Here is a 24,973-nt window from a genome sequence, read left to right as displayed (position 1 = left end):
AAATCTCCATCCTCAGCTGGGACAAAAAGGCTAGGACCTGTACAGGATGAAAGTGGTCCCCAAGTCCTATGACCTCGGCACAGCAGAGGAAGGAGCTGAGAGAGGAAGACTTATGGGGTGTGCACTCTGGGTTGTAGCATTTCCTGCACCCTGATAGCCAGGGCACCAGAGCAGGGGAGCTCTCATCAGCCAGCAAGGCAGCAGCACTCCCCTTAGTCAGAACAGGAGACACAAAAGTCTTCACCAGGGGCAGCCATACAAGTATCAAAATTCCAGAGTAGAATCTGAGTTGGTTCATATGGTTCTAGGGGCAATGAGCTAAATAAAGAGAGGGACCAAAGAGTCCTACCTACCCAATTTATTCCAAACCACAGGTACAGACACAATCTAAAATACAATTACTTATAGCTAAGTGGAGAGAAAAAGCCAGAGGCTCTTCAGAAGATTCAGGGGCATTCTAAAAAAGAAATAAATATAGCACGTGGGTTATAGAAGAATAAGAAAGTTTTCAAAAAAATCTATATTATTGGAACCAATCTCTTTTATTTTCATAACATCCATACTATGGGAAACAATAAATTTTAGACAACTACTTTTGATCCTAATAAAAATACACAGGATGTAATAAGATGGGAGGGAGGGTGGTGGTGGCAGGGGCAGGGTGCAAGGTAGGATAGAGACAGAAGTACAAAGGAAACAGTATGAGGTAAATAAAAACTGGAGAAGAGAAACTGATAATGCAGGAGAAAAATTCACATCTACATTAGAATCAGTGAAGAATAAAATTAAATACAGAGGAAAACCAATGGCAAGGAAAAAAAGAAAGTGATAAAGCTGATAGGAACTAGTAAACATGCAGGCAGATACTCAAGAAAAGCACATGGATAACTTTTTGTTTCTCAGTACTAATCAAAGAATATTCAGAGACAAGGAGCAAAAGTCCTGAACTGTGAAAGTCTAATTCTGTAGATTGATGAAAATCCAAGAGCTCCTAAAATTTCCTAGTAAAATTCTGTAAAGTTAAGGAGGAAGAGAGTAGCATATCCACAGGGTAACAAGTGGACTGAACTCTGGCTTTTTCTATCACATACTAAAGGCCTAAAGACAATGGAAAAATATAGACTTCAGAAAGAGAAGCTTTCATCCTCAATATTTCTATTCATAAGCAGGTAATCATGCAAAAGTAAACAGAAAGATTTTTCAGATATGGAGAGGTACTGAAATACCACCCACCTATAAGAATAGCAGAAATTTAAAGGACATTACAGGAGATCAGTGGAACTCATATTCAGCAATATTAATGCTGACTCTCTAGCTTATATAATAACCAAAAAAAAAGAAAAGAAAAAAATACTCATCTTACCCTTATTGTAAGTGTCACTGGATTACTGTATCTTGGTGTTTTATTTGGACTAAACGGTGTTGTACTATCTCTTAGGAACTGTGGTTTCAAAATATATCCAGAACTACCATTATCCAAAAATTTCCCATTTTGAAGATCCATGGGTAGACCGGGGGTCTGGAAATTTAAGGCCACTGTGAGAAAAAAAGTATTTTGGTATTGTCAGGAAAGAGAGGGTACAGCTAAAGAAACACAATTCAAAGATTTACTGAAATATAACCATGGATTTTATATGTCCAAGCATTTTAAGAGCAAGTATCATTAGCCAATAATTCCTGATTTTTAGACATTCCTTCCTGCCATGTGTAAATTACTGTATGAAGGTGAGTCTCAAAGTCTAACTTTTAAATTATTTTGTAATTTAAAGTTGAGTTAAAAATCAAAATGACACACAGTATACATTACAAAATAGCAATGTACCGGTCAGATGACTTTCCGGAAACATGAGAATAGAGAAAATCAGTACACAAAATGCCAGAAGAAAAGACACTGAGTATATTTCAAACTTTCAGGTCCAAAGAGATATTGTTATCACTTGAAAGTGACAAACAGAGCAATAATTGCTTTTAAAATATAGAAGTCCCTCCATATAGGTTGGTAAATAGACACTATATCCTCCACTCCCCCCTCATCCCCTCACCCACCTATCCTAACCCCACTCTCTCCCTCCCTCCAAGGGGCCTGGTCACAATCCAGGGACAGAGGGGTTCACACCTGGTACCTGCTGACCGGTCAGTGTCTGTTCTGTGAAAAACTAATCAATTTGGAATAGGGAGAGTCTAGTAAAGGCAAATAACAGTGCTATGCATTCTCATTCACTTTTCAATACTGTGAATGCAGAAACTGGTGTAAAGTACAAAAGGTAGAGGTCACTTGATTTAAAGAAGCTCTTAGCAAATCTTTTAAGCAAAGGAATTGATATTCACTGTCATTGTAAATCCATTTTGATTTCTTTTTTCCCTTCCTACATTTCTTATGTTAACTCTTCATGAACCTAAGCTCCATGCTCCTTACCCTCCCTTAGATTTACCCTCTGTGACCCATTTAGGAATAACTTCAGATCTTGAAACCAATAATTCATCATTGCTTGACCCCAAAACACCTAGGTCCCTCCAAATAATCTACTTGGGAAGCTCTTTTCATAAATCTTTCATTAATTCACAAAATGAACCTATTTTATCTTATTTTTGCAGAAACTCGACATTCTATAAAACATACCCATTTGACAACCTATATTCCAAAATTCTTGAGGATTGAAATTAGAGGAGTCTGCTCTTGTTGCTTTGGGATAAATTCTGGTAATGAACTTCATGGTGTGAAGAATAAACTCGTGGGCTAAAAATATATATATATATTAGAACACTGCAAAAGATTTCAAATAAATTAAATAAACTGCTATGCTTCTATATATTATTCAATAATCATCTCAATACTTTTGATACATATGTTTTAGCAAAAATATTTGTAATTAATGGTAATCAAAATAAATCCATGCCTTTGACAGTATAATATGCTGTTATTGAGAAGCAAATAATTTTTTATTACACAATTTAATGTATACCAAACATTCAGTTGATGTAAAAAAAGGTTAAATAATATATTTCTGTTTTTCACACCCCAATTAATCTCACTTTGACATAAATATATATGGGAATATGTAAAAATATATATTTGGGAATATATAAAATTCCAAAATAAAATGCATCCATTTTTTAAAACAAAAATTGTATCTTTCTCCACTTTGTCTTTTTTTTTTACTTTGGTTTTCGTATTAGGGCAGAATCATATGTAAGTCATATAAAGATATATAATGCCATCCAAATTAACCCAGTGAATAGCCAACAGATTCTCAGGGTTGAAAAGCAACCTTAAAAACATTCAGTTCAGCTGCCTAACTTCCTAACTACCATAGCATCTTCCCTCAAAGTTCCTTCAATCTCTGCATCTCTCCATTGAAAGAGAACTTGCAAACTCCCAGAACAACAGTCCCCCCTGATCTGTGATTTTGCTCCTAGTGATCTAAGTGACCTACAGTCAACCAGGATCTAAAGCAGATGATCCTACTTCTGACAAATCACCAGAAGGTATCTAGTACCTTAACAGTGCATTGCAATGCGTGTATCATTCACCTCATCTCATCTCATCACGTAGGCATTTTATCATCTCCCCTCATCACAAGAAGAAGGGTACGTACAGTACAATAAGATGTTGAGAGAGACTATATTCACATAACTTTCATTACAACATCTTGTTATTATTGTTCTGTCTCATTATTAGTTAGTGTTGTGAATCTTTGTGCCTAATTTATAAATTCAACTTTATCACAGATATGTATGTATAGTGAAAAACAGAGCATATATAGGGTTCAGCACTCCACAGTGTCAGGCATCCACTGGGGGTCTTGGAATGTATCTCCTCTGGATAAGGAGGACTACTGTAGTTCTGAGTATTTCAAATATTTTCTTTACTGAGATAAGGTCTGTACTTATACTACACATACACTTACACAGATTCTGTTTTTATTTTTTTATGTTTCTACTTACATATTTTTATAAGTTTCTATTTATATATGTTCTATTTAAGTTGCTTGAGATTCAAAACTAATTTATATCCTTTACCACTGGACACCCTTCAGATTTTTGAACATAGATTTCATGTTTTTCCAAGGCTTTTATTCCTTCACTAAGCAGATCCTGTTCCCACAATTACTCCTGCTACTATGGTGACCAGTATTGGGAGAAATGGTTAATGCCTGTCGCCCACTATATTTGCTGGTCAAACTGGAATGGAATCGCTGCCACCCTTATCCCACATACTATTCTTTAGGAAGCATTGTCAAGTAAAACTTTAAAATTACTGATGTTAATAATTATAATTAACTTTATCAGCTCTCAAGTATAGAAGCTACGCACTCCTTGAGAGAAAGTTTATTTTGAAGCTACTCATGTATAAATGCACCATGTGTGTCCAACTACCATGATTCCTTATCCAGCCCTAAATAAGGCACTAATCTTTTGGTAAAATGTATACTCTTCTGGATCTTAATTTTTCCTATCTACAAAGTGATAAACATGAATGATTACTAAAGACCCTTAACATAATATGATCTTGTTACTTCTGAAATTGGCCTTTAGAAATTAAACACACTACATTATTATAAATGCAATTTATGTTCATTTTAGATAAATGAGAAATTTAAATAAGAAAAAATAAGAAATAAAACTATATAATCTCATCACTCAATAACCAGGTAACCTCTTGCTATATTCTTTCCACTCCATTATCATAGGTATATTTTTTTAATTGAATAATTTGTTTCCTTTTTTAAACTTCCATTTTTTTTACTTAAAAATAACATGAAAAAATCATTCCATTTCAATAACATTCACCTACTACATTATTTTTAAGTGATTGAAAAGTATCCACACATATGAAAAGTCGTTTCTGATCTTTATGCATTGTAAATTTAGTGACATTTAAGTTTTTAATAATGATGGACATTCTTGGAGTACACTTTCATCCACATCATTAATTATTTATTATTGGCTTTTGGTGCAAGGAAAATTTCTATACTCTTTCCAAAGAGATGGTGATGTTTCATTTTATGCCTCTGCTCAGAACTGCCCAGTCCCTTTACAAATTTTGAGCAAGTGTCTAATACAATCAGAGTAAGAGAATTATAACTACTTTTGCTGTGCCTAGAGGTCCTGTTACCTTGAACAACAACAAAACCACTCAATAGTTTGAAAGAATAGAGGCTAGCAAAGTAGGTCATCCAAATTCAAACTCAGCTGACAATACTCACTGTAAGAAATATATTTTATATCCCACCCAACACACAATATACACAGATGCTTGTTTCACAATATAATACTCTAGTTGAATCTCTATGATTCTAGTCCTGTCTAGTCTATTCCATTCTATTCTACTCTATTATTTTAACTGTAGTTGAGACCTACTGAATTGGTTTTTGTCATAATCTAGAGTTTAAAAAACAAACAAAAGGACCCTAAAATATTTAGAGTCGGTTTGAAGAAATGATTAGAAGTATACCTCAAAACCCTTGGGCACCAGTGGCCAACCCTAAGAGGTTAACCATCAAATACATCAGAATCCACATTTCCAAGCAGCCAACAGCTTTTTTGTCAGTTGCAGGTACTGATTTCCTTGCCATGGTGTTTCGACACAGGATGGTAGGTTGCTTTTTGGGGGGGTAGGTTGCATTTTTAAAGAAGGATTTGGAGAGTCCCTTACCTACCGAGTTAATTACTCATTCTTTTTTTTAAAGTTGAGGTTATTCCCCATCATTCAAGTTTGAAAAAAGGGTTGGGTCTGTTTCCCATTCTCTTTCCAGGATGCCTAGCTGCATCCTGGATTCTAGCAAAAAGGATAATCCACCTCAGGTTCAGAATCAGAAGACAGTTAAAAGATGTGGAGACAAATGGTACAACTGCAGACGTGCAGGGACAGTGAGCATTCTGCACAGCCATGTAGCAGCCTGACCTGGCTGTCATGTCCTCCTTCTCCCCCACCTTGGATCTAGTCTCTAGGTCTATTTAATTGTCTACCTCAGGTGCATGCTGAGTCCACAAAGTTCACCATGGCTCCGTTCTCTCTACCATGAGCTTTCATCATCTCTTCCCTACAGGGCCTCGCCTTTACACTACTATCAAAGGCAACCTTCAGAAACACATAGGGGATGATATGACTCCTGAGATTTCAATCCTGCTCACCTTTGTCACTTACCACTCTCCTCTATAAACTGCTCATCAGAGCCCCGCCCACCCAAGTTTCCACACTGGACATTCTCAAAGAAAATTTCATGACCTAAAGAAATTAGTTAAACAAGTTCTGTGAAATCATTTGTTGTGACCTGAGGCATATTGTCTTTTTTAAAATTACATTAAATATGTTGGCATTTTATGAGAATATAGTTTTTATAAATGTCATTGACCAATCTTGACACCTTAGCAGTGCATAAAAGTTTTTTAAACACTTCATCTGTTGGAATCATAAGAATTATTTACCTTTCAACTTTGAAAGTTTTCGAGCCTCTGTCTCCCCAATGGAATTAGTTTCATTAAATTGCTGATATAGCCTTGAATGCTGAAAGCTTCTGAACTTCTCAGCTTTGGTATAAATGACAAGATCAGATAGGGCCATAGCCACTTTTACCTTTGTGGTATAAAAATAAAATGCAGGAATTTCATATTTTTGCACTAATCATCTGAAAAATTCCTTTTCCAATAAAGAAAACATGCTTTCAGATCAATTACATTAGTCTTTTCATAATATTGTCTCCTCAAAAGCCATTTGGAAGGTGTTAATGTAATGATTTTTCATGATGATAGTATTTAATGTTAACATGAGACAGGATACATCTAAAATCCCAACTAATATAACAAGTATTGAAGATGACAATTATTACTAATTCCTTTTTTCCCAAAGATATCAATTTATTTTCATGAGTTTGATAACTTTAGGATATTTAGTCATGAGTAAGTAAATGCCCAGGGTAGTCAAACATCTGGGAATAATTTCTGCTATATAGTATACATTTGATCTTTCACATGCCAGCATCTACATCCTCTACACTTCTGTTAGCACCTTCCCAAGTTTTGTTTTTGGGAAAATATTCCTTGCTCAAGCTCAATCCATGGGCTTAAGTATTGATAATATGGCTCGGACCTCAATAATCAGAGATTTGCACTGCAAATCCCCTAGCAATAGCAATTGACTCTGGGATGTGCACACACCTGGATTGTAGCCAATGCACATAAAAGTTTGCTTGGTCATCTGAGAGATAAGTAGGTTTCCATTGGATGTGAGCCTGAAAGCATATAAAGCTAATGCTTTGTGAAGTCTTGCACCAATGTAGAGAAAGTGGATCCAAAGTTGGAGAAAGAAAGTTCTGTGGAACTTTGCTTGAGACATTATACCATGTCATTCCTGAAATTTGAATCCCTTTCCCTGAACTTTTCATTGATGTGGGCCAATTAACTAATTCACGATTTACTTAAACCAGTTGAATTAGTTTTATGTCACTTGTAATTCAAGATAACCTTCTTTTGTCATGCCAACTTGTATACTTACAATACTATATATTGTAACAATTATTTTCTTGTCTCTGCTAGTATGGTCTCCTTGAAGGCAGAAATATTTTGTTTGTATTTTGAACATTGCATAATGCCTATTACATAAAAATACATAATATTGGACCATTGAGAAAACATTATAAACAGCCAAGGGCACCTGGGTGCTTCAATCAATTAGGTGTCTGACTCTATTTCATCTCCTGGGTCATGATCTCCTGGGTCATGAGATCAAGCACCTGTGTGCTCTGTGCTCAGCCAGAGGCTGCTGGAGATTCTCTCTTCTCTCACTCTGTCCTTCCCCCAACTTCTGCATTCACGCATGCATTCTCTCTCTCAAATTAATGAATTTTAAAACAGATAATGCAAGAGGAGATATAACTTTAAAATTTTCTCTTCCCATGTTAATTTTTTCCAAACAAGTTTTAAATGATAGACTAGAATTTTTATAAGGAGGAAAAAGAATTTTCCTTCCAAAAAAAGAAAATGTTTAATTCTCCACCAGTAAGAAAACAAAACAACTTTTCAATCACTTGTAAGATTTTCACAAAGTATCATCTCACCCTCCTTCTCTTGAAGAGTGGTAATCCAGCTGCACTTATTGTGTCTGATTCCTTTTCTGAATCGTCTTCTAAAACGGCCAATGATTCTGATTCTTTGATTTCTTCGTCCACCTCTTGATCTATCTCTTCATATTCCTCTACCTGACCATGCTTATCAGAACCTTTTCTTTCACGGGTTTCCCTTAAGGATCCTATTTTCTTGTTTCTAACTAATACTTTGAATTTTAATGCCTACAGAAATGATTTGAAAGAGAGATACAATTACACATTTACAGGGAAGTTTGCATTTTAACAGTCATTGAAAAGTCTTTCACCATGTTTTCAGTTAGCCCACCGTAGTAAAATATGTAAGAACGCACTCTTTTTCCATACCCCTATAATACCTTAATAGAAACCACTTATATTATAGTATTGACCAAAATTTACCCCAAAATAAGCCTGTTATGATTGGGACTTACCCTGGCTCCATTTCTTTTACATTCCACAAATTGCTACCATTTTAAGAAATTGGCTTACATGAAAATTATATGTACACACACATTGTACATATTTTATATAATTTATATATTTTTATACATTTATATATATGTAAAAATGCTTGCAATGCTACAAAAGTTAGAATGTTACAACTTCTGGCAGCAAATGCTTCAGATCATCACTCTGTTATCCAACATTAAAAAATATTAAATGAGATCAGGTATTTAAAAATGTCTATTGTAATGTTTGACACCTAAAATGGACTAAATTTAAATTAAATATTTGTAAGTCTTCTTCATATTTTAACTGCATTGGCCACAAGCATCATCAAATTAATATTTCCTGTCCATCAAAACTTAAAGCATAACAAAATTCACCAGCAGTGTCAGTCATTCTAAATCCAAAGATTTCCGGTTCCCTTTTTCCCCTTATTTAACCCTGTCCTTTTCAACTATTAAATTAATTTATCAGTATATTGTTTTTAAGAAGGCTCCATCCCTAATGTGGAGAGATACATGCCCTCTACTGATTGAGGCAGCCAAGAGCCCCTATTAATGTACTTATTAAATATCTGCTATGTTTTATGTATAATGCTGCAGAAATCTTGATTATGAAAAAAAGTTCTTTTCTTCAAGGAGCTTTGAGTTGTCCCTTCACTTTGCTATCCCAGGTACCCATTCAAGTTACTCCATCACCTTAGACCTTCTATTACTATGGTCCTTATATTACTTTCTAATGCAGAGTTTTTCCAAAATGCACTATGCAAACATATGTATCAAAAGCATCACCTGGGCTCAATCAGTTAAGCATCTGATTCTTGATTTCAGGTCAGATCATGACCTCTGGGTAGTAGACCATGACCTGTGTTGGGCTCCACACTGAGCAGGGAGTCTGCTTGAGATTCTCTCTCTCTCTCTCTCTCCCTCTGTCCCTCCCAACTTGCTTTATCTCTCCTTCTTTCCAAAATAAATAAATAAATAACTCTTTTTTTTTTAAGCATCACCTGGAGTTCTTATTAAGAAATAGGTTCTTGGGATCTACTTCAAAATTAAAGAATCAGAATCTTGAGTTGTAGAGCTGGAATTATGCCTCTTTAACAAGATTCTAGGCAATTCTTTTTACTCCAGTGACTGAGTGAGATATGAGAAAATGACCTTACCTCTAATTCCTCTACTCATTGGAAAGCAACTCCTTACTTTGGTATAGAAACAAAAACATTAATGAAAACTACATATCTGGATTCTAGAAAGTTGTTTATAAATAATAGGAGGACGGGTCCTATTCCTAGAAAGCTAAAAATTATCATAATTTCTTGGATTAGACCATTAGACTAAACCTTAGATTACATATTTGATTAAATCTTTGATATGTTTCCAGCACTTTGCACTAGGTCTTTATTCAATATTTCTTTTCTATCATGATTGAGCATTTAGTCGTGAGAATTCTTACGGGGTGAAAGAGTCACAGTTTTTCCATCTGTTCAATTTTTTTTTGTACATTTCAATGCTATCATGAGTCCTATACTTATTGCCAGTGTTACAACTGTCACCTTTAAATTTTCCACTCTTCTAAATAAGATAAAGAAAATACTCAAATATTACAGAAATACTGCTCTACATACCAAAATGACGACACGTCAAAACTAAACTATTTGTTGTTAGACAATGCCATCATGCCATGCAAAAAAAAAAAAGTTTGCCTATCCTCTGACGAAATTTGGGGTGAGGAGAACAGACTGGCAGGGGATCTAAGGACTCGCCCAAGAAGAATGAGGAAAACCTAAAAAAAATGTGGTATTTCTGTGTTTCAAGGAAAGGAAGGAGCCTTCCCAGCATTGAACATTCTGAAGGAAAGAAGTCAGATGGTGACTGAAATAAGTCTGTTAGAATTTACTAGTAGGAAAGTCTCTGATGAGAATGAGACACTTACTGAGGAGCAGCTGGAAGACAAAGCTCATTAGGTTGTGAGATGAGAAAGTGGAAATTTAGGTCGAAACAGAGAATAATAAAGAAATAGCTGAAGAGAGATCAAAATCATGAGGCTAGGGTGCAGGCACTTTTTTAAACTAAGTACTTGAAGTTAAGTTGAGGATGGAGGAAGGCCCAATAAGAGATAGAAGAATTAAAAAGAGCAGATTTAAAGGAGGAGGATGCACCTGGGTGACACAGTTAGTTAAGCATCCGACTCTTGGTCTCCACTCAGGCTTGTGAGATTACTCAACACAGTCTGCTTAAGATTCTCTCTTCCTCTCCTTCTGCCTCTCTTCAGTTCTCTCCCACTCAAATAAATAAATAGATAAATAAATAAGTCTTTTTTTTAAAAAAGGGAAACCTACCACCGAGATGCTAAGGAATTGGACACAATCTTTCTTAGGGTTTCCCTATAAAACATATCAAATTCCTGTGCCTTAATATTAACTGACTTAAAATTTTGGACTCATAGGTTATGACACACAATAAAAAATGTAAGTTTTTACATATATCTCTATATATTCTTTTTTATCAAAATATATTTACCCAAATGCTCATGGGAACATTTCCCAGGCAACACATTGCAAAGATACACCTCTATAAACAATCAAAACTAAGCACTTTCATTGATCTGTAACCCAGTTTTATGGATCAATATAATAGTGACATGCTTTTTCTTTTTTTATTAACCTGAGCCTCTCAGACAAAATGTTACCTCTGGTGAAGGTAGTTTGTCTGGAAAATCATCAAGCATATCAGAAAGCAAGGTATCTCCAAAAACAGACTGCAAAATGTCTGCCATCACTTCTTGTTGGGAAGGAGAGCAGTGATTTTCTAAAGAGAGCACCACTGGATAGTCAGATGCCTAAAAAATTAACCATTACTACGGTTATTGATCAGAACTCCTCAATAATTTTAATGCAATTAATAGAAGCAGTTAATCTCTTTTAAAACTTACATTCAATGTTTCTGTACTTTTGCAAAATAAGTATTCTTTAAACTGAAAGTACTTTTGAGTTTGACATAACAGGGAGCATTAAATCTGTATAAAAAGGAAGATTATTACTATTTATACTAGAAATATAGGAAACAACTGAAGCATCCAACAGTAGATATTTGTTTAAGTAAATTCTGTCCATTTAAAGGAATGATAAAAACCTGATAAGGAGGAAGTAGAGCTACATATCTTACTATATTATAGAAAGTTATCTATAATATAGTCTTATGAGGAAAAAAACAAGTTGCCAAGGAGTATAATTCTACATTTTAATGTTTTAAGCATGTATATTTGCTTATCAGATATTCTTATTTAGATATTTTTCAATGTGAAAGAAAAACTTTAACATGGATAAGATAGAGGAGATGTTAATTTTCTAATTCTTTAGTTCCAAATCCTATAATCAAAACTCATGGCATTATAATTAGAAAAAAAAGATAAAGATACAATAATAAAAAGAATCTATTAAGTAAAGATGACTTTACAAAGATATTCTCTGTCCTTTGTCACCACAGTAAATTTGAAATATGCCACAAAACAGAAAAACAACACTCATTTTAGGGCCTCATTCAAAATTATTTTCTTTATTTTGTTTCCTATATACTTATCAGGGCACAAATGTACCAACTTATAAACAAACCAAGGTCTGGTGCATTATTACAGCCTTCGAATAGGAGATACAATATTATGCCTTTTTAATGTATAAGTATATTAGTGTCTTGTGACTGCTGAAGCAATTGACCACAAACTTGGTTGCTTGAAACAACAGAAATTTATTCTTTCATAATTCTAGGGGCCAAACTTTGAAATCAGTTTCACTGGCTAAAATCAAGGGAGCAGCAGGCTCTAAGGGAAATCTATTCCTTGCCTCTTACAGCTTCTGGTCATTGCCAACATTCATTGTGGCATTCATTGTGGCCATTCATTGTGGCCATTCATTGTGGCCATATCACTCCAATCTCTACCCCTCATCTTCATTTTGTCTCCTCTTCTGTATGGCATTTGGGCTCACCCAGCTAATCCAGGATAATCTCCTCATCTCAAGGTCCTTGATTTCATCCATCTGCAAAGACTCTTTTTCCAAATAAAGTAATATTTACAGGTTCCAGGAATTAGAACCTTCCTGAGCCCTTATTCAGCCTACTATAATAACCTAATATATATAATATATAAATATATATAGACTCAGTCTAATATCAAGAAATCAGCGTAAAAATATTTCTCAAATATAAAAAGTGATTTTGAGACTAGACAAAGTGATGGCCAGCATACAGATTTCTCAATTAGCCCCTGACACTCATCAGGGAAAGTTCTTTTTTTTTTGGTCTTCTGTGATCCTTGGCCCCACCTTCAGGGAAGGAGTCCACTTGTCTTTTATCTTCTGCCACACTAAAGTAGGTGTTGAGTGGCATGCTTTCCTTAATGCTAGGCAACTTTTGCAGCTCACTTCTTGACCAAGGGTTGTCTTAAGGCTCAGTTAAGAGTCATGCTTGTGTTTTATTTTGCTATGTTGGTATTGTGTTGTGTTTTTGGCAATGTAATTCCCTTAAAATGTTAGACTCCCTATATGCATCCTTTTAGTTAGGTTACATGTACCAGTCACTATATCTAAAGTTCTTTCCTAGTCATAATTATCATGTCTATTTTATTTTACTGCTCTGTTCCCCAAATTAATGGTGATTATCTTGAGTAGAAATTTCAACTTTTAGTCCAACCTTTGCTACAAAACTGAGTCCCCTGGTTCGGCTGAGAAGTCTCATTGAGTCTTTGTTGCTTCAAAGACCTTTTTTCATTCCATCTCTTTCTCTTTAAGTCTTAGAAGCTTTAAGGGTTTCCATCCTTGCAAGGCTTTTGAATTTTAAGATTGCTTCTATTTTCTCAGTTATCCATCCTGAATGATGTGAAAGGATTTGCTATGCAAATACTTGGTAAGAGTATTTCAGATAAAGAGAATAGGGAGGGCAAGGGCTTTGAGATGCGTCTGAAAACAGTAAAGAGGCCAGAATGGCCATGTGAAAAATGGAGAGATGAGTAGAAGTTGGAGGTAACAGAAAACAGGTTAGACATGGATTTTAGTTTGTATTTTTAGTGGGACTGAAGGTTTTGAGAAGGGGAATGACATGATTTGACTTACCAAAAGGTAACCCTGGCTGAAACATTGAGATGAAATTGCAGGGGAACCAGGAGAGAAGCAGGAACATTGAATAAGAAGCCATTGCAAAAACCCAAGTGAGAAGTGAGGGTAGTTGCCCAGGACAGTGACAGTGAGCATGGAGAGAAGGGGTTAAATTCAGCATATATTTTGTAAGTAGACCCAAGAGGATTTGCTAAAGAACTTTTTGAAGGATTGGAGATAAACAAAGGGAGGAGAGTTAAAGTTGACTACGATTTAAGCTTGAACACAGGAGTTACCCATAACTGAGATGGGGAAGACCGTGGGAAGAGCAGGCCTGCAAGGAAGAGGAGTATCTTGAGCTCAGTTCTAAACATGTTAAGTTAAATACACTAGTTAAATATGCAAGAGGAGATGTCCAATATGTCCTTATCTATGTTGGTATAGAGTTCAAGGGCAAGATATAAATTTAGAAATCATCAGAAATTAGATATTTAAGAGAATCAATGCCATATATCAATGTTTTATACTAAAAGAAATTTTTCATATTTTATATGTATATTTTATACATTTTTAGTATTTTACACTCTCAAATAATAGAGCAGCTTATTTAAATTTGTTATTTTTTAAGTTATGTTTATATTCATAGATAATGTATTGACCTACTTAGGAGAACTTTAGGTTTATCAAATTTGTATGTTTAACTTATTAGATATACATTGTTTAAATACTCAGTGAGATTTTGTTAAATCTCTTCAATGCCACCGTGATTGAAATACTGAAGAAATCAAACATACTAACTTTACAAAAACAATTTAAAATGTCCAAAAGTGCTTTACAAGTCACATTTGTAACTAGAATCAAGTATTTTTCTAAACTTAATGGTAAAATCCTTTCAATTTATAGACTAGGATTTGTAGGCTGAATTTAGAAGCTCTCAAAAGAACTAGATCTTTGAATCTGTGACTTTAGTAAATCCAACAATAACTTTAAAATCCAAGTAAACTTCTAAACATTCTTTGTTGTATGACTAGCTGCCATCATAGTCATAAAAACTGTCAACAATCTATATAATACACTTTGATATATTTTATTTTATGTCTTGAAAGTAAAGTAGTTGAATATTGCTAAAATATTTACTACTATATATACCAGTAATTCTTAAACGTTTTTGGCTATAACTCACAGTAAGAAATATATTTTGCATTGTAACAAAATACACACACACATTCTATATATGTTATATAACTAAACAGAAAGTTCCCTGAAACATTCATCTTACTACTTGAGATTAACTTTGATAAATCTACCTTTAATTATATCCTACATATCATAACACACAATTTGAAATATCACTGATCTAAACTAAAGCCAAGCATTATAGGATTTTGAAGCAAGTAAATTATATTGTGTTTAAATAACTATAATTTAACAAAGATACGCACGTACTATGAATGCATATTTGTGTATTGCTTGGATAACAGTTTTAAACAGAAGCTTGCTGGTGAGTGTATAACCATGGTATACGACAGGTTCATTTTGTGATCCATCCCAGCAGTCAATTTCCAGACAACGGCATCCTTTCACAAGGGCACTAGTAAAATTTAAGCAAAATAAATTGTCATTTCTGGATCATTAAAAATATATGCCATAGTGTCAAAATATCCCAAAGACTATTTGTGATTTTGCAATAAATGTATTATCAAATCCATAATGAAGACAAGTTGTTGTGTTGAACTGAACACACTTTTCTTTTTTCTTTGAGCACAGCTTGACATGGAAGTAATCTGTGCCATCCACATTTCCAGCATCCCCAAGATAGTGCAATGTGCAGTGCTGTGGACTCTGAATCCTGCAATTTCTCGCTATCCCTTATGCTATAATTTCTACAAGGGAAGGAACTAAAATTTCAGTCTCATAAAAAATGCTTGTTATATTTAATTCACTATCAATAAACATTTATTATGTTTTATTAGAAAAAAATGGGAGTTATAGGGACGTAAGAAAACAAGTGAAGGCAGACAGATGTGATCTCCTGAAATAGAATCTTGGAAGAGAGACTGAATGAAAAGAGGGCTGACTTGAGACATTAGGATCTTAGAATTGACAGCCATGTTTTCAGGGAATAGATCAAAGAAGCCCCCTACCATACTTGAAGGTATTTTTCCCATAGAAAACCAAATTAACATTTGCTTTCCAAGAAGTATATCAACTTATCCCACTGTCTCTAGGCCCGTAGTTTTTAGTCACAATTTTGCCTCCTGGGGGACGTTCGGCAATGTCTGGAGACACTTTTGTTTGCCACAACTGGGAATAGAAAGGAGATTTGCACCTGGCATCTAGAGGGTAGAGGCCAGGGTTACTGCTAAACATTTTACCATGCACGGCAAAGAATGATCTGACATCAAATGTGAAGATTTGAAAAATCCTGCCTTAAGCCATAATAGGAAAAGAGAGCATGGTACCAGCACCAGGTACTTGAGAGAAAATCAGCAGTTCTTCCAAACAAACACAGAATATCAAAGAAACCATATCAGAAAATAAACCGTTTAGATCTAATACTTCTTGGGGGATCAAATTTAGTCAACTTTCTAAGATGACTCAAGCAATATTTAGATAGGGGTATTAACTGAGAAAAGATAAAACAATTATAATCCCAAAATCCAGGTGCTGAATTCTGAAAACAAGGAGACCTAATGCTCCTTTGGGAATAATATGAATGAAAGGGGAGGGAACCCCAGGAGGTAGAGTATTAGGGAAGAAGAAAATTTCATCTATTTTGGATGCTTCACCAAAACAATGCAAAATATAAATATATATATATATATTTAGTTTCTCTGAGGTTTGTTTTTTTAAGACCATTTTTGTTTTCCTCTTTTAAATGCACATGACTTTATTTGGGTATATAGTGATGCACTAAAATGTAAAATTTAAGAGTTTTTTTTTAGTCTGTTTGTCCTTGTATTGGAGAAATGACCTAGCATGCTCTTCTAAGAAAATTTTGCTTTCCCATCAATTTTTCCAAGGGTGAATAAGCTGACTATCTAATTTATGTACAAGTCCTAAACTGGGTTATATTTGTAGAATTCAAAATAAATGTATTTCTCATCTGTGGATTTATTTATGTATTTAGATTTTAAATTGGAGAAGCAATATCTATGTGTAAACTTTATTAATTGCCATTAAAAAATGCGTTACTTTCTCTTAGTTGATTGTCTAAGTAAATTGTCTTGCCGTTTCTTATACAGAATATCAGTCCTCTGTGCTGTTAGCAGAGACTAATCTTGAACGCTTTTCTGGGAAAACAAAAAAACTATTGACTTGTGAAAGAAAACTTTCCATGAAGGTCAACCTAACTAATACTGGTTCCTGCTACTTCTCTAGATAGTTTTGATTTTATCCTTAGATCAAGCCAACCTTTACCAAATTGCCTATTTCAACTACATGGTTTGGTCCCCAGCAAAAATGATTTGAGTGGATTTCACTGTGTCAGGCCAACTCCTTAATTCAGAGGCACATAAAAGAAAGTTGTGTCTCCCCCAGTGGTGTTAGGGAAGCCACGTTCTACTATTTCACACTAATTCCCCTTTTGAAAATGAATAGTAGAAATTTCTGTCACATTAAAAAAAAAAAATCTGTTCCACTTACATAAGTTTAAGGGCCTTTCTTGGATTAAAATATTTAATACTCTAAGGTAGTTAATATTAGAGATGAGGAAGCTGAGATTCAAAGAGGTTGTAACTGTCACATAATTTATAAAGAAGGGAAAGACAGGAAAGATCAGCACCAGAAACTTAGCATTAATCAATCAACACTACATTATACCACCTCTCACGCATAGAGAAATTTTGAAAAATTTGCATTATAAAAGGGTATCTTCCACAAGTGGGTGGAAGAAATACAATTAAATTTAAGTACAATTCAATTAAGTTAAAATTTAAATGTTTACTTGGGTGGAACATTTTCTTCATTCAAAAGTAAATTTTCTGCATTGTTAAATCAACTTTATGAAAATGCGTATTTTCTCTTTTTTAAAAAATATATAAGTAATTAAGTATGAGTAGAAATTTCTATAATGAAAGTGTAGCTATAAATTGGGTTATCCTTATGGATTCTAATTAGAATATTTCTGAGCTCATGGATTTATGTGTTTATGTAAGATTTTATTTTATTTTATTTTATTTTTAATTTTTATTTATTTATGATAGTCACACAGAGAGAGAGAGAGAGAAGCAGAGACATAGGCAGAGGGAGAAGCAGGCTCCATGCACCGGGAGCCCGATGTGGGATTCGATCCCTGTTCTCCAGGATCACGTCCTGGGCCGAAGGCAGGCGCTAAACCGCTGTGCCACCCAGGGATCCCTATGTAAGATTTTATATTGGAGAAGCCATGTTTATTTGTAAATCTGATATTTTCATAGAGCTATCTTTTACACCCATGATTTCCTTAATTAACACCAACCAACCACATAGCTTTGAGTATTATTTATATATTGATGACTTCCAATTCTGTTTGTCCAGTCTAGATATTTCTCCTAAGTCCCAGGCAGTTATACTTAACTGACTGTCTGACCTAGCCCTTTGACAATGATATGGTAACTCAACAGAATGTGGGAATTACTACACTCTTGCTTTTGCCTCACACCCTACACTGGTCTTCTCAGACTTCACTATCTCTGTCAATAGGATCATCATATGCTAAGTTATCAGGCCAAAAATCTTGATAGTTCTCTCTTTCCCTTGTACCTCCCTTCAGACCACCTGGTAAGTCTTCTTGGCTCTGCCTCCTTAATATATTTCAAATTCAACCACTGATCTCAACAGCTACCTCATAAATTCATCATCTACATAACTATCATCAGCATATTGCTACAATATCTTCTCCAATCATCTTCTACCTAAGCATCAATCCTTCCTGTACAGTAAAAAGTAGATTGAATTATGACATTATTTTATGGAAAATCTTTCCAATGGCTTCCCACTGCAACTGAAATAAAATCCAGTCTTCTTCCCATGGCCTGTGAAACCCTCATAAACTGACCCTATCTACTTCCTTAAACTCACCTGACTTCATCCTCCATTCTCTTGTTTCTAGCCACACTTGCTTTCTCTCATTTGAACATGCCTAAGCATTTATTATTTCTTCTGCTTAGCATGCCCAAATATTTCTGAGGCTTCCTCTTTATCATCACTCAGACCAAACTATGTCACCTCTTGAGAAGTCTTTCCTGACCCTTTAACTAAAGGAACACCCTCCATTCCATAGTTACTTTCTCTCATGTTACCCTAGCTTACCTTCTCTATGTGGACTCATAGTACTCATAAGTAATTAAGTATGAGTAGAAATTATTTCAAGGACTCATCTGTCCTTGAAAATATCAATCTAGGGATGCCTGGGTGGCTCAGTGGTTGGGCATCTGCCTTTGGCTCAGGGTGTGATCCCAGTCTGGGGATCGAGTCCCACATCAGGCTCCCTTCTCCCTCTGCCTATGTCTTTGCCTCTTTCTCTGTGTCTCTCATGAATAAATAAATAAAATCTTTTAAAAAAACATATCAATCTGTTTACCTGCTTATTATGTCTATTCTCATGAACATATGCGCTCTGAAAATCTTGTTCACCAATGTATTTTCAGCTGACTACCTAAGATGAAGCCTGATATTGACAGTGTGATACATTGTAGAATGCAAAATTAGAGATGTAGCATAGATTAGTTAATTTATGTAAATTATTTGACATATAAGTCTTTATCTATCTATCTATCTATCTAATCTATAAATGCCAAAGCATATAATTTATCTACTTATGTGTTGCATTTACTTATAGCATGGTGTCTTGATGACTGGGAATTAATTTTAACCATATTTTTTAAAATCTAAAATGTTTTGGGGATGAGAAAATTCTTCATATGGTTTCCTATAAAAGGTATCCAAATTATTTAGGAAACCTCAGAAGGGATAACCAATAACCAAGGAAAGGAGGTCAACAGGAAGAATTAGAAGGAAAATGTATGATATTAAAATATAGAATAATTATATAGCCATCCAAAGGTTACCTCTCCAAGATATTCATAAATCAAAATTTCTTTTTCTATGTTTTTACACAATGTGCAGTTTGCTTTTACTCGGAATTACCACTTATTGGAACTTTCAAATGTTGTAAAATGTAATGAATATAAATATAAAAATAAATACCTTACATATCCCCAAATGTCACTTGGTCCCAGTAACTGGTCAGATATCAAGTATGTATTATGTGAACTTGAAATAAAATAATCATTTAATGGATGATTCATATCTTGATAAACTTCTGTGCAATCAGTTTTAAATACTAGACATTCAGGTGAACCCATATATCTTGTAAAACCTTCAAATGACATCTGGTGTGCTTTCTTAACTATAAAATGTAAGTTAAAAGGATGCAGAAATATCATTAACTATATAAAAATTACATTTCACTTTAATACTTATTCAGTAGTAGAGGACGTTTCTAAAATACTCATTTAGAATTAATATTGATACTATTTCTAATTTTTCTGTGGAAATGAAATTTTTCTGATGAGTACCTCTAAGTCCTTCTATATCAACATTCTAAGAGAGTATATTATTTAATTAATCTCTGATTTTTAAATGTTTTAAAAATACATATAAAGAAATATATGTATCATAGGTCAATGAATTTCCATAAACTAAACCTCCAGATAAGCAGCACCCAGCTCAAAGAACAGAGCATTGCAGCACCCCAGAAGCCTGCCTTCTGCTAACTTTTCGTTCTCCACTAACTCAAGTGGATTCAGTGGTCCGGCTTTTAATCACCTAGATTAGTTTTCTCGGTTTTTTTTTTTTTTATGCTTTCTAGGAATGAATTCATACAGTAGGCACTTTTTGTGGCTGATTTATTTTGTTCAACGTTGTTTCTATGATTTATTCTTATAGTTGCATATAGTTAGATGTTTATTCTCATTTTTGTATAGCATTCCATTGTGTGAGTACACCATAATTATTTATCAGTTCTGTTCTTGAGCAGTTAGATAATTTCCAACTTGAGGCACTTACAAAGAATGCTGCTATAATTAACCAGTACATGATTTTTGGTGCAAATATGTACACATTTATGCTGGGTACATGCCTATGCCTGGAATTTCTGGATCTTTTGCATATTAGCATCTTTGGTAAAGTATCTCTGAACTTCTATGCTTTTGGCATAAGATTATCAAAATTACCTATTACGGCAGAACACTGGCTGCAGAATCAGACAGTTTTTGTTAAATCTGTTTACTTGTTATACATCAGGCATGTTAGTTAACTTCTCCGTATCTTTAGAATGATGGTAATCGTAGCACTTATCCCAATATATTAGTTAAATAAATTAGCTCTATAAATGCTATTTGTTATTATTTTGTTGTTCATAATTCAATTTGTCTCAAAATAACAGCTGATGTGACTATTCCCTTTAAACTAGAAAGTGAGGGCAGACCTGGTGGCTCAGCAGTTTAGCACCACCTTTGGCCCAGGGTGTGATCCTGGAGACCTAGGATCGAGTCCTACTCAGGCTTGCTGTATGGAGCCTGCTTCTCCCTCTGCCTGTGTCTCTGCCTCTCTCTCTCTCTCTCTCCCTATCTGTGTGTGTGTGTGTGTGTGTGTGTGTGTGTGTCATGAAAAAATAAATAAAAGCTTAAAAAAATAAAATAAAATAAAATAAACTAGAAAGTGATCCTTGGCAAAGGATTTTGTTTCTGGGAATTGACATTGCAGAAATAGAGACTCAGACAAAGATTGATGTGTAAGAATGCTTACATTAGCATTATTTATAAAAGCAAAATAAATGAGGGAAGAAAACAAATTAAATCTCAAAATATGATACAGTACCAAGTAATTTAAAATAATGTATCAGAAAAAAATATATAGTGACAAAGGAAAATGTTTATGACTTTATAAAAGTTAAAAAATCAGCATTCAAAATGCTATTACAATTCTGGCTTAAAAAATGAAAGCTAGAAGAGAATATATAAAATGTTTATAGGCATGCAAACTCAGTTTCAAAGACATGCAAATTTAGGAGCATGAGAGCATATGGGGTAAATGCATCATATATTGTAATAGTAAAGATTTGCATGATTTTATTCTTTTTTTAGGGAAGTGACTGGTTTATAGCCCTTTTGAATTGTTGAATAATTAAGTTAAAATCTTTGATAATGGAATAGAAAACAAACTAATTTTGTGCCCTTAAAAGCTACCAGATTGACATGAGAGTTAATTTCATGAATATTTAAAAACCTCATTTGGTACACATCGTGTACCAAAGTGGGATGAGATTGAGGAGCCCCTGGCATTTGGGACTATCTAATTGTAATTCTAATTGGACTTAATAAGTGATCAATAAGCATGTAAATGAAACACAAGGTCTTGGCTGTGTGTGAAAGTATCTGAGGCTGAGGGAGGCTCAAATGATGAAATGGATGAACAGTTGTAGTATCATAGTTAAAATGCAAACACAATTCCAAAATGTCAATGCCACCATGCCATTATCCTTTTGTGTTTTTTGATTTACCACCTGCAGTTAATGGTGCCAAAGTAATTTTTTTTAATATTCACTGCATCTGTGCTACTCAAAGAGCTCATCTGTAGACTAGTTGTTTCAAGTTTGCAATGACATAAAAAAGTTGATCCAGAACATAAATCAGTTCACCACTTCTTTAGAGAAAGTTTTTGCTATTAAAAAAAAAGAAGTAGTCAGCTGAACTCATCAGGCATGTTTAATGATGTAGTTGTTTAACATGCTGATGCAAGCTCTTTCTCTGGTTGCAAACCTGCAAAAATTTTAATAGTGGTCACACCAAACTCTTACTAGTACTGCATTCAGTCTTACCATGACAACTCTCCAAAATCTTTTCATGACACCGAACGTGTCATGGAGCCCAAATCCTAATTATGACCTGCAAGACAGGCGTGACTTGATCCTTGCCTATCTCCCAAATTCCTCTTGCCCTCATTTTCTGAGTTCTAACCATGTCCTCCTCTTATTCTTTGAATTCTCTAACTCAAGTCCAATACTTCTCTTGACTTCAGAAACTTCTAACACTTTGTCACATGACTAGTTCTTTTTCATCATTTTGGTCTCAGCTCAAAGGTCACATCCTCAGAGTGGACCACTCTAAACTCCCAACCAGAGCTAGTCTTCCTGGGTTGTTTATTCTCTAACACTCAGAGTACACAGCATTCTGTGGAATCATCCTTTTATACATGTATTTATTGTCAATTTCCCTCAAACCCCCATCGTTAATATAAAATCTAGTTTGCCTTATTCTTCACTGTATCCCCAGCCCCCAGAAGCAAACCTGGTTGCCCCAAATAAATATTTGAATCAATTATGAATATATGACTCAATGAAGAAATGTTTGATTTTGTTAAAACCCATATTATCATATATTAAACATTGGTACATAAACCAAATTTCAAAGGCATAACTTGAACTTTTATACTGCCCTTGTTAAATAAATATTTTGAGCTATTGTATTAATTAGTGCAGAGCTAAACATTGCTTTAGTGGTACTTTTCCATAATTATGTGAATATTTTATTATATAATGTCTTTATGATTTCATTTAAAGTTAAGAATAAGTGAAAAAATGCAAAATGTTTTGACCATTAAAAAGTGAGACAAAGATCAAAAATTATATGACATATCATTTGCTTAAATTGTCATTTAATGTAAACCAGATGACTAGGGGCACTTGGATGGCTCAGTTGGTTAAGCTTCTGCCCTGGGCTCAGGATGTGACCTTGGGGTCCTTGGAATTGAGCCCCATGTCAGGCTCCCTGCTCAGCAAGGAATCTACTTCTCCCTCTCTCTCTGCCCCTGCCCCATGTCCTGCTCTCTCCCTCTCTCTTTCTCTCTCAAAAAAGTAAAAAAAAATCTTAAAAAAGTAAAACAAATGAACAAGATGACTATATTCAAAAATAAGTAAAAGCAAATAATGTTCAATGTTTATGGAATGTTATAGACTATTATGTGTACAATGAAGAAGGTAGTGATTTTGTAATATTTTATTTTTTCCTAGAATAGTTTTCACTTAGCTAATGTAATACTTCTATATATTTTCAATAGTATAATGTATAAAAGTAGAAGAGTATTACTTGGTTTTTAACTTATTAATGAAAATGAAGACACTTTCTTTCATTACAGTGCATGTAACAGAAGCTCATCTTGCTTTGCATGCCTAAGCTCCTCTCTGAACACTTAAGAGATACACAAAAGCAGTAAAAAAAAAAAAAAGAAAAGAAAAGGAAAGGAAAGGAAACTGGACAATGAAGTAGGAAAGAATGTAATTGTTTATTTAGTGCAGTTTTCTGAAAGGTATACATAAAGTCTATAAAATATAGAAATAAAACTGCCAATATTTTACATTATCTAAAAGAAATTTGACCTATCCAAAAATTTGAATTTAATAACTGTAATTCATAAAAAAATACTTTGTATTTAGATATTTGAGAAAACTTTGAAATGTAAGCATACCTTCTTCAATAGGCTCATATTTTTGAATGATCTCAAAAGCAATATTTTTTCTCATGTCAAGGGCATACTGTTCTTGTTTCAAAAATTCGAGGAGGTTTTTTTCAAAAAGAAATTTCTGGTTTCCAGAATATGTGTTGAAAATCTCAACAATTTCTTCTCTGTGTGCAATAATTCGATAAATTGATCTAAATTCTTCTATGGTGATTCGTCCTTGTTTCAGCCTGTCATTATCCTACTAAAAAAAAATGACTGGTGGGCTCACATTGTGAATATAAAAAATACACAAAATTATTAGGTTAGAGCATTTGTATAATAAACATAACAACTAATACTTGAAATAAAGTTAATCTCACATTAGATTCTTATCTCAAATAAAATATTTAAAATTGCATTAAAGATGCCAAAGTTGGAAAAGGATAAGTGGAAAATCACCACTTAAAACCCAGTGGCCTCTGTAGGAACAGAAAAAGGTGTGGAAGAGGATAAGGATTCTAGGTTGTCTTTCAATCATGTTTCATTTTTTCTCTTCCACTCTCCTTCAGTATCTTCTTAAAACCCTCCTAGATGATATGTAATCCCATGCTCCTTGATATGCATAAACATCAGAGTAAATCAGAGACATTCAAGATCACCGTAAGCTACAGAAGCTGCAGGAGTGGTAGTAGTACTACAGTAACTGCAGTAGTTATGTAGCATCTTAAGGAAGTGGGATGTACATAATCATTGAAGAATTGGGGGCAGGGACAAACAAGATAGGTTCTGATAGGAAAGAGTGGATTCACCTAGTTCTTCTGGAAAGTTCAGGCTTGACCTTCATGCAATAGAAACAAGACAATGGGCTGTGTCC

The 24,973-nt window shown here is 34.3% G+C and overlaps 1 protein-coding gene across 1 annotated transcript in view; it reads right to left on the bottom strand.

Annotated features, from left to right (window-relative positions):
* The window catches only part of PLCZ1 (phospholipase C zeta 1), a 33,240-nt gene extending 9,059 nt beyond the window's left edge, over positions 1-24,181 (bottom strand). Inside the window, exons 1-9 of the mRNA XM_025995581.2 lie at positions 24,127-24,181; positions 19,807-20,008; positions 15,064-15,208; positions 11,220-11,369; positions 8,204-8,288; positions 8,053-8,125; positions 6,430-6,581; positions 2,621-2,737; positions 1,364-1,536 (exon numbers count right to left, since the gene is read on the bottom strand). Of these exons, the coding sequence (XP_025851366.2) occupies positions 1,364-1,536; positions 2,621-2,737; positions 6,430-6,581; positions 8,053-8,125; positions 8,204-8,288; positions 11,220-11,369; positions 15,064-15,208; positions 19,807-20,008; positions 24,127-24,181 (1,152 nt within the window). The remainder of the gene's footprint in view (positions 1-1,363; positions 1,537-2,620; positions 2,738-6,429; positions 6,582-8,052; positions 8,126-8,203; positions 8,289-11,219; positions 11,370-15,063; positions 15,209-19,806; positions 20,009-24,126) is intronic.
* Between the last annotated feature and the right edge of the window lie 792 nt (positions 24,182-24,973).

The sequence above is a fragment of the Vulpes vulpes genome, chromosome 8 (assembly GCF_048418805.1).
Source record: "Vulpes vulpes isolate BD-2025 chromosome 8, VulVul3, whole genome shotgun sequence".
Classification (NCBI taxonomy): Eukaryota; Metazoa; Chordata; class Mammalia; order Carnivora; family Canidae; genus Vulpes; species Vulpes vulpes.
Note: the sequence above shows the minus strand (reverse complement) of the source record. Positions and strands in the feature narration are given on the sequence as shown.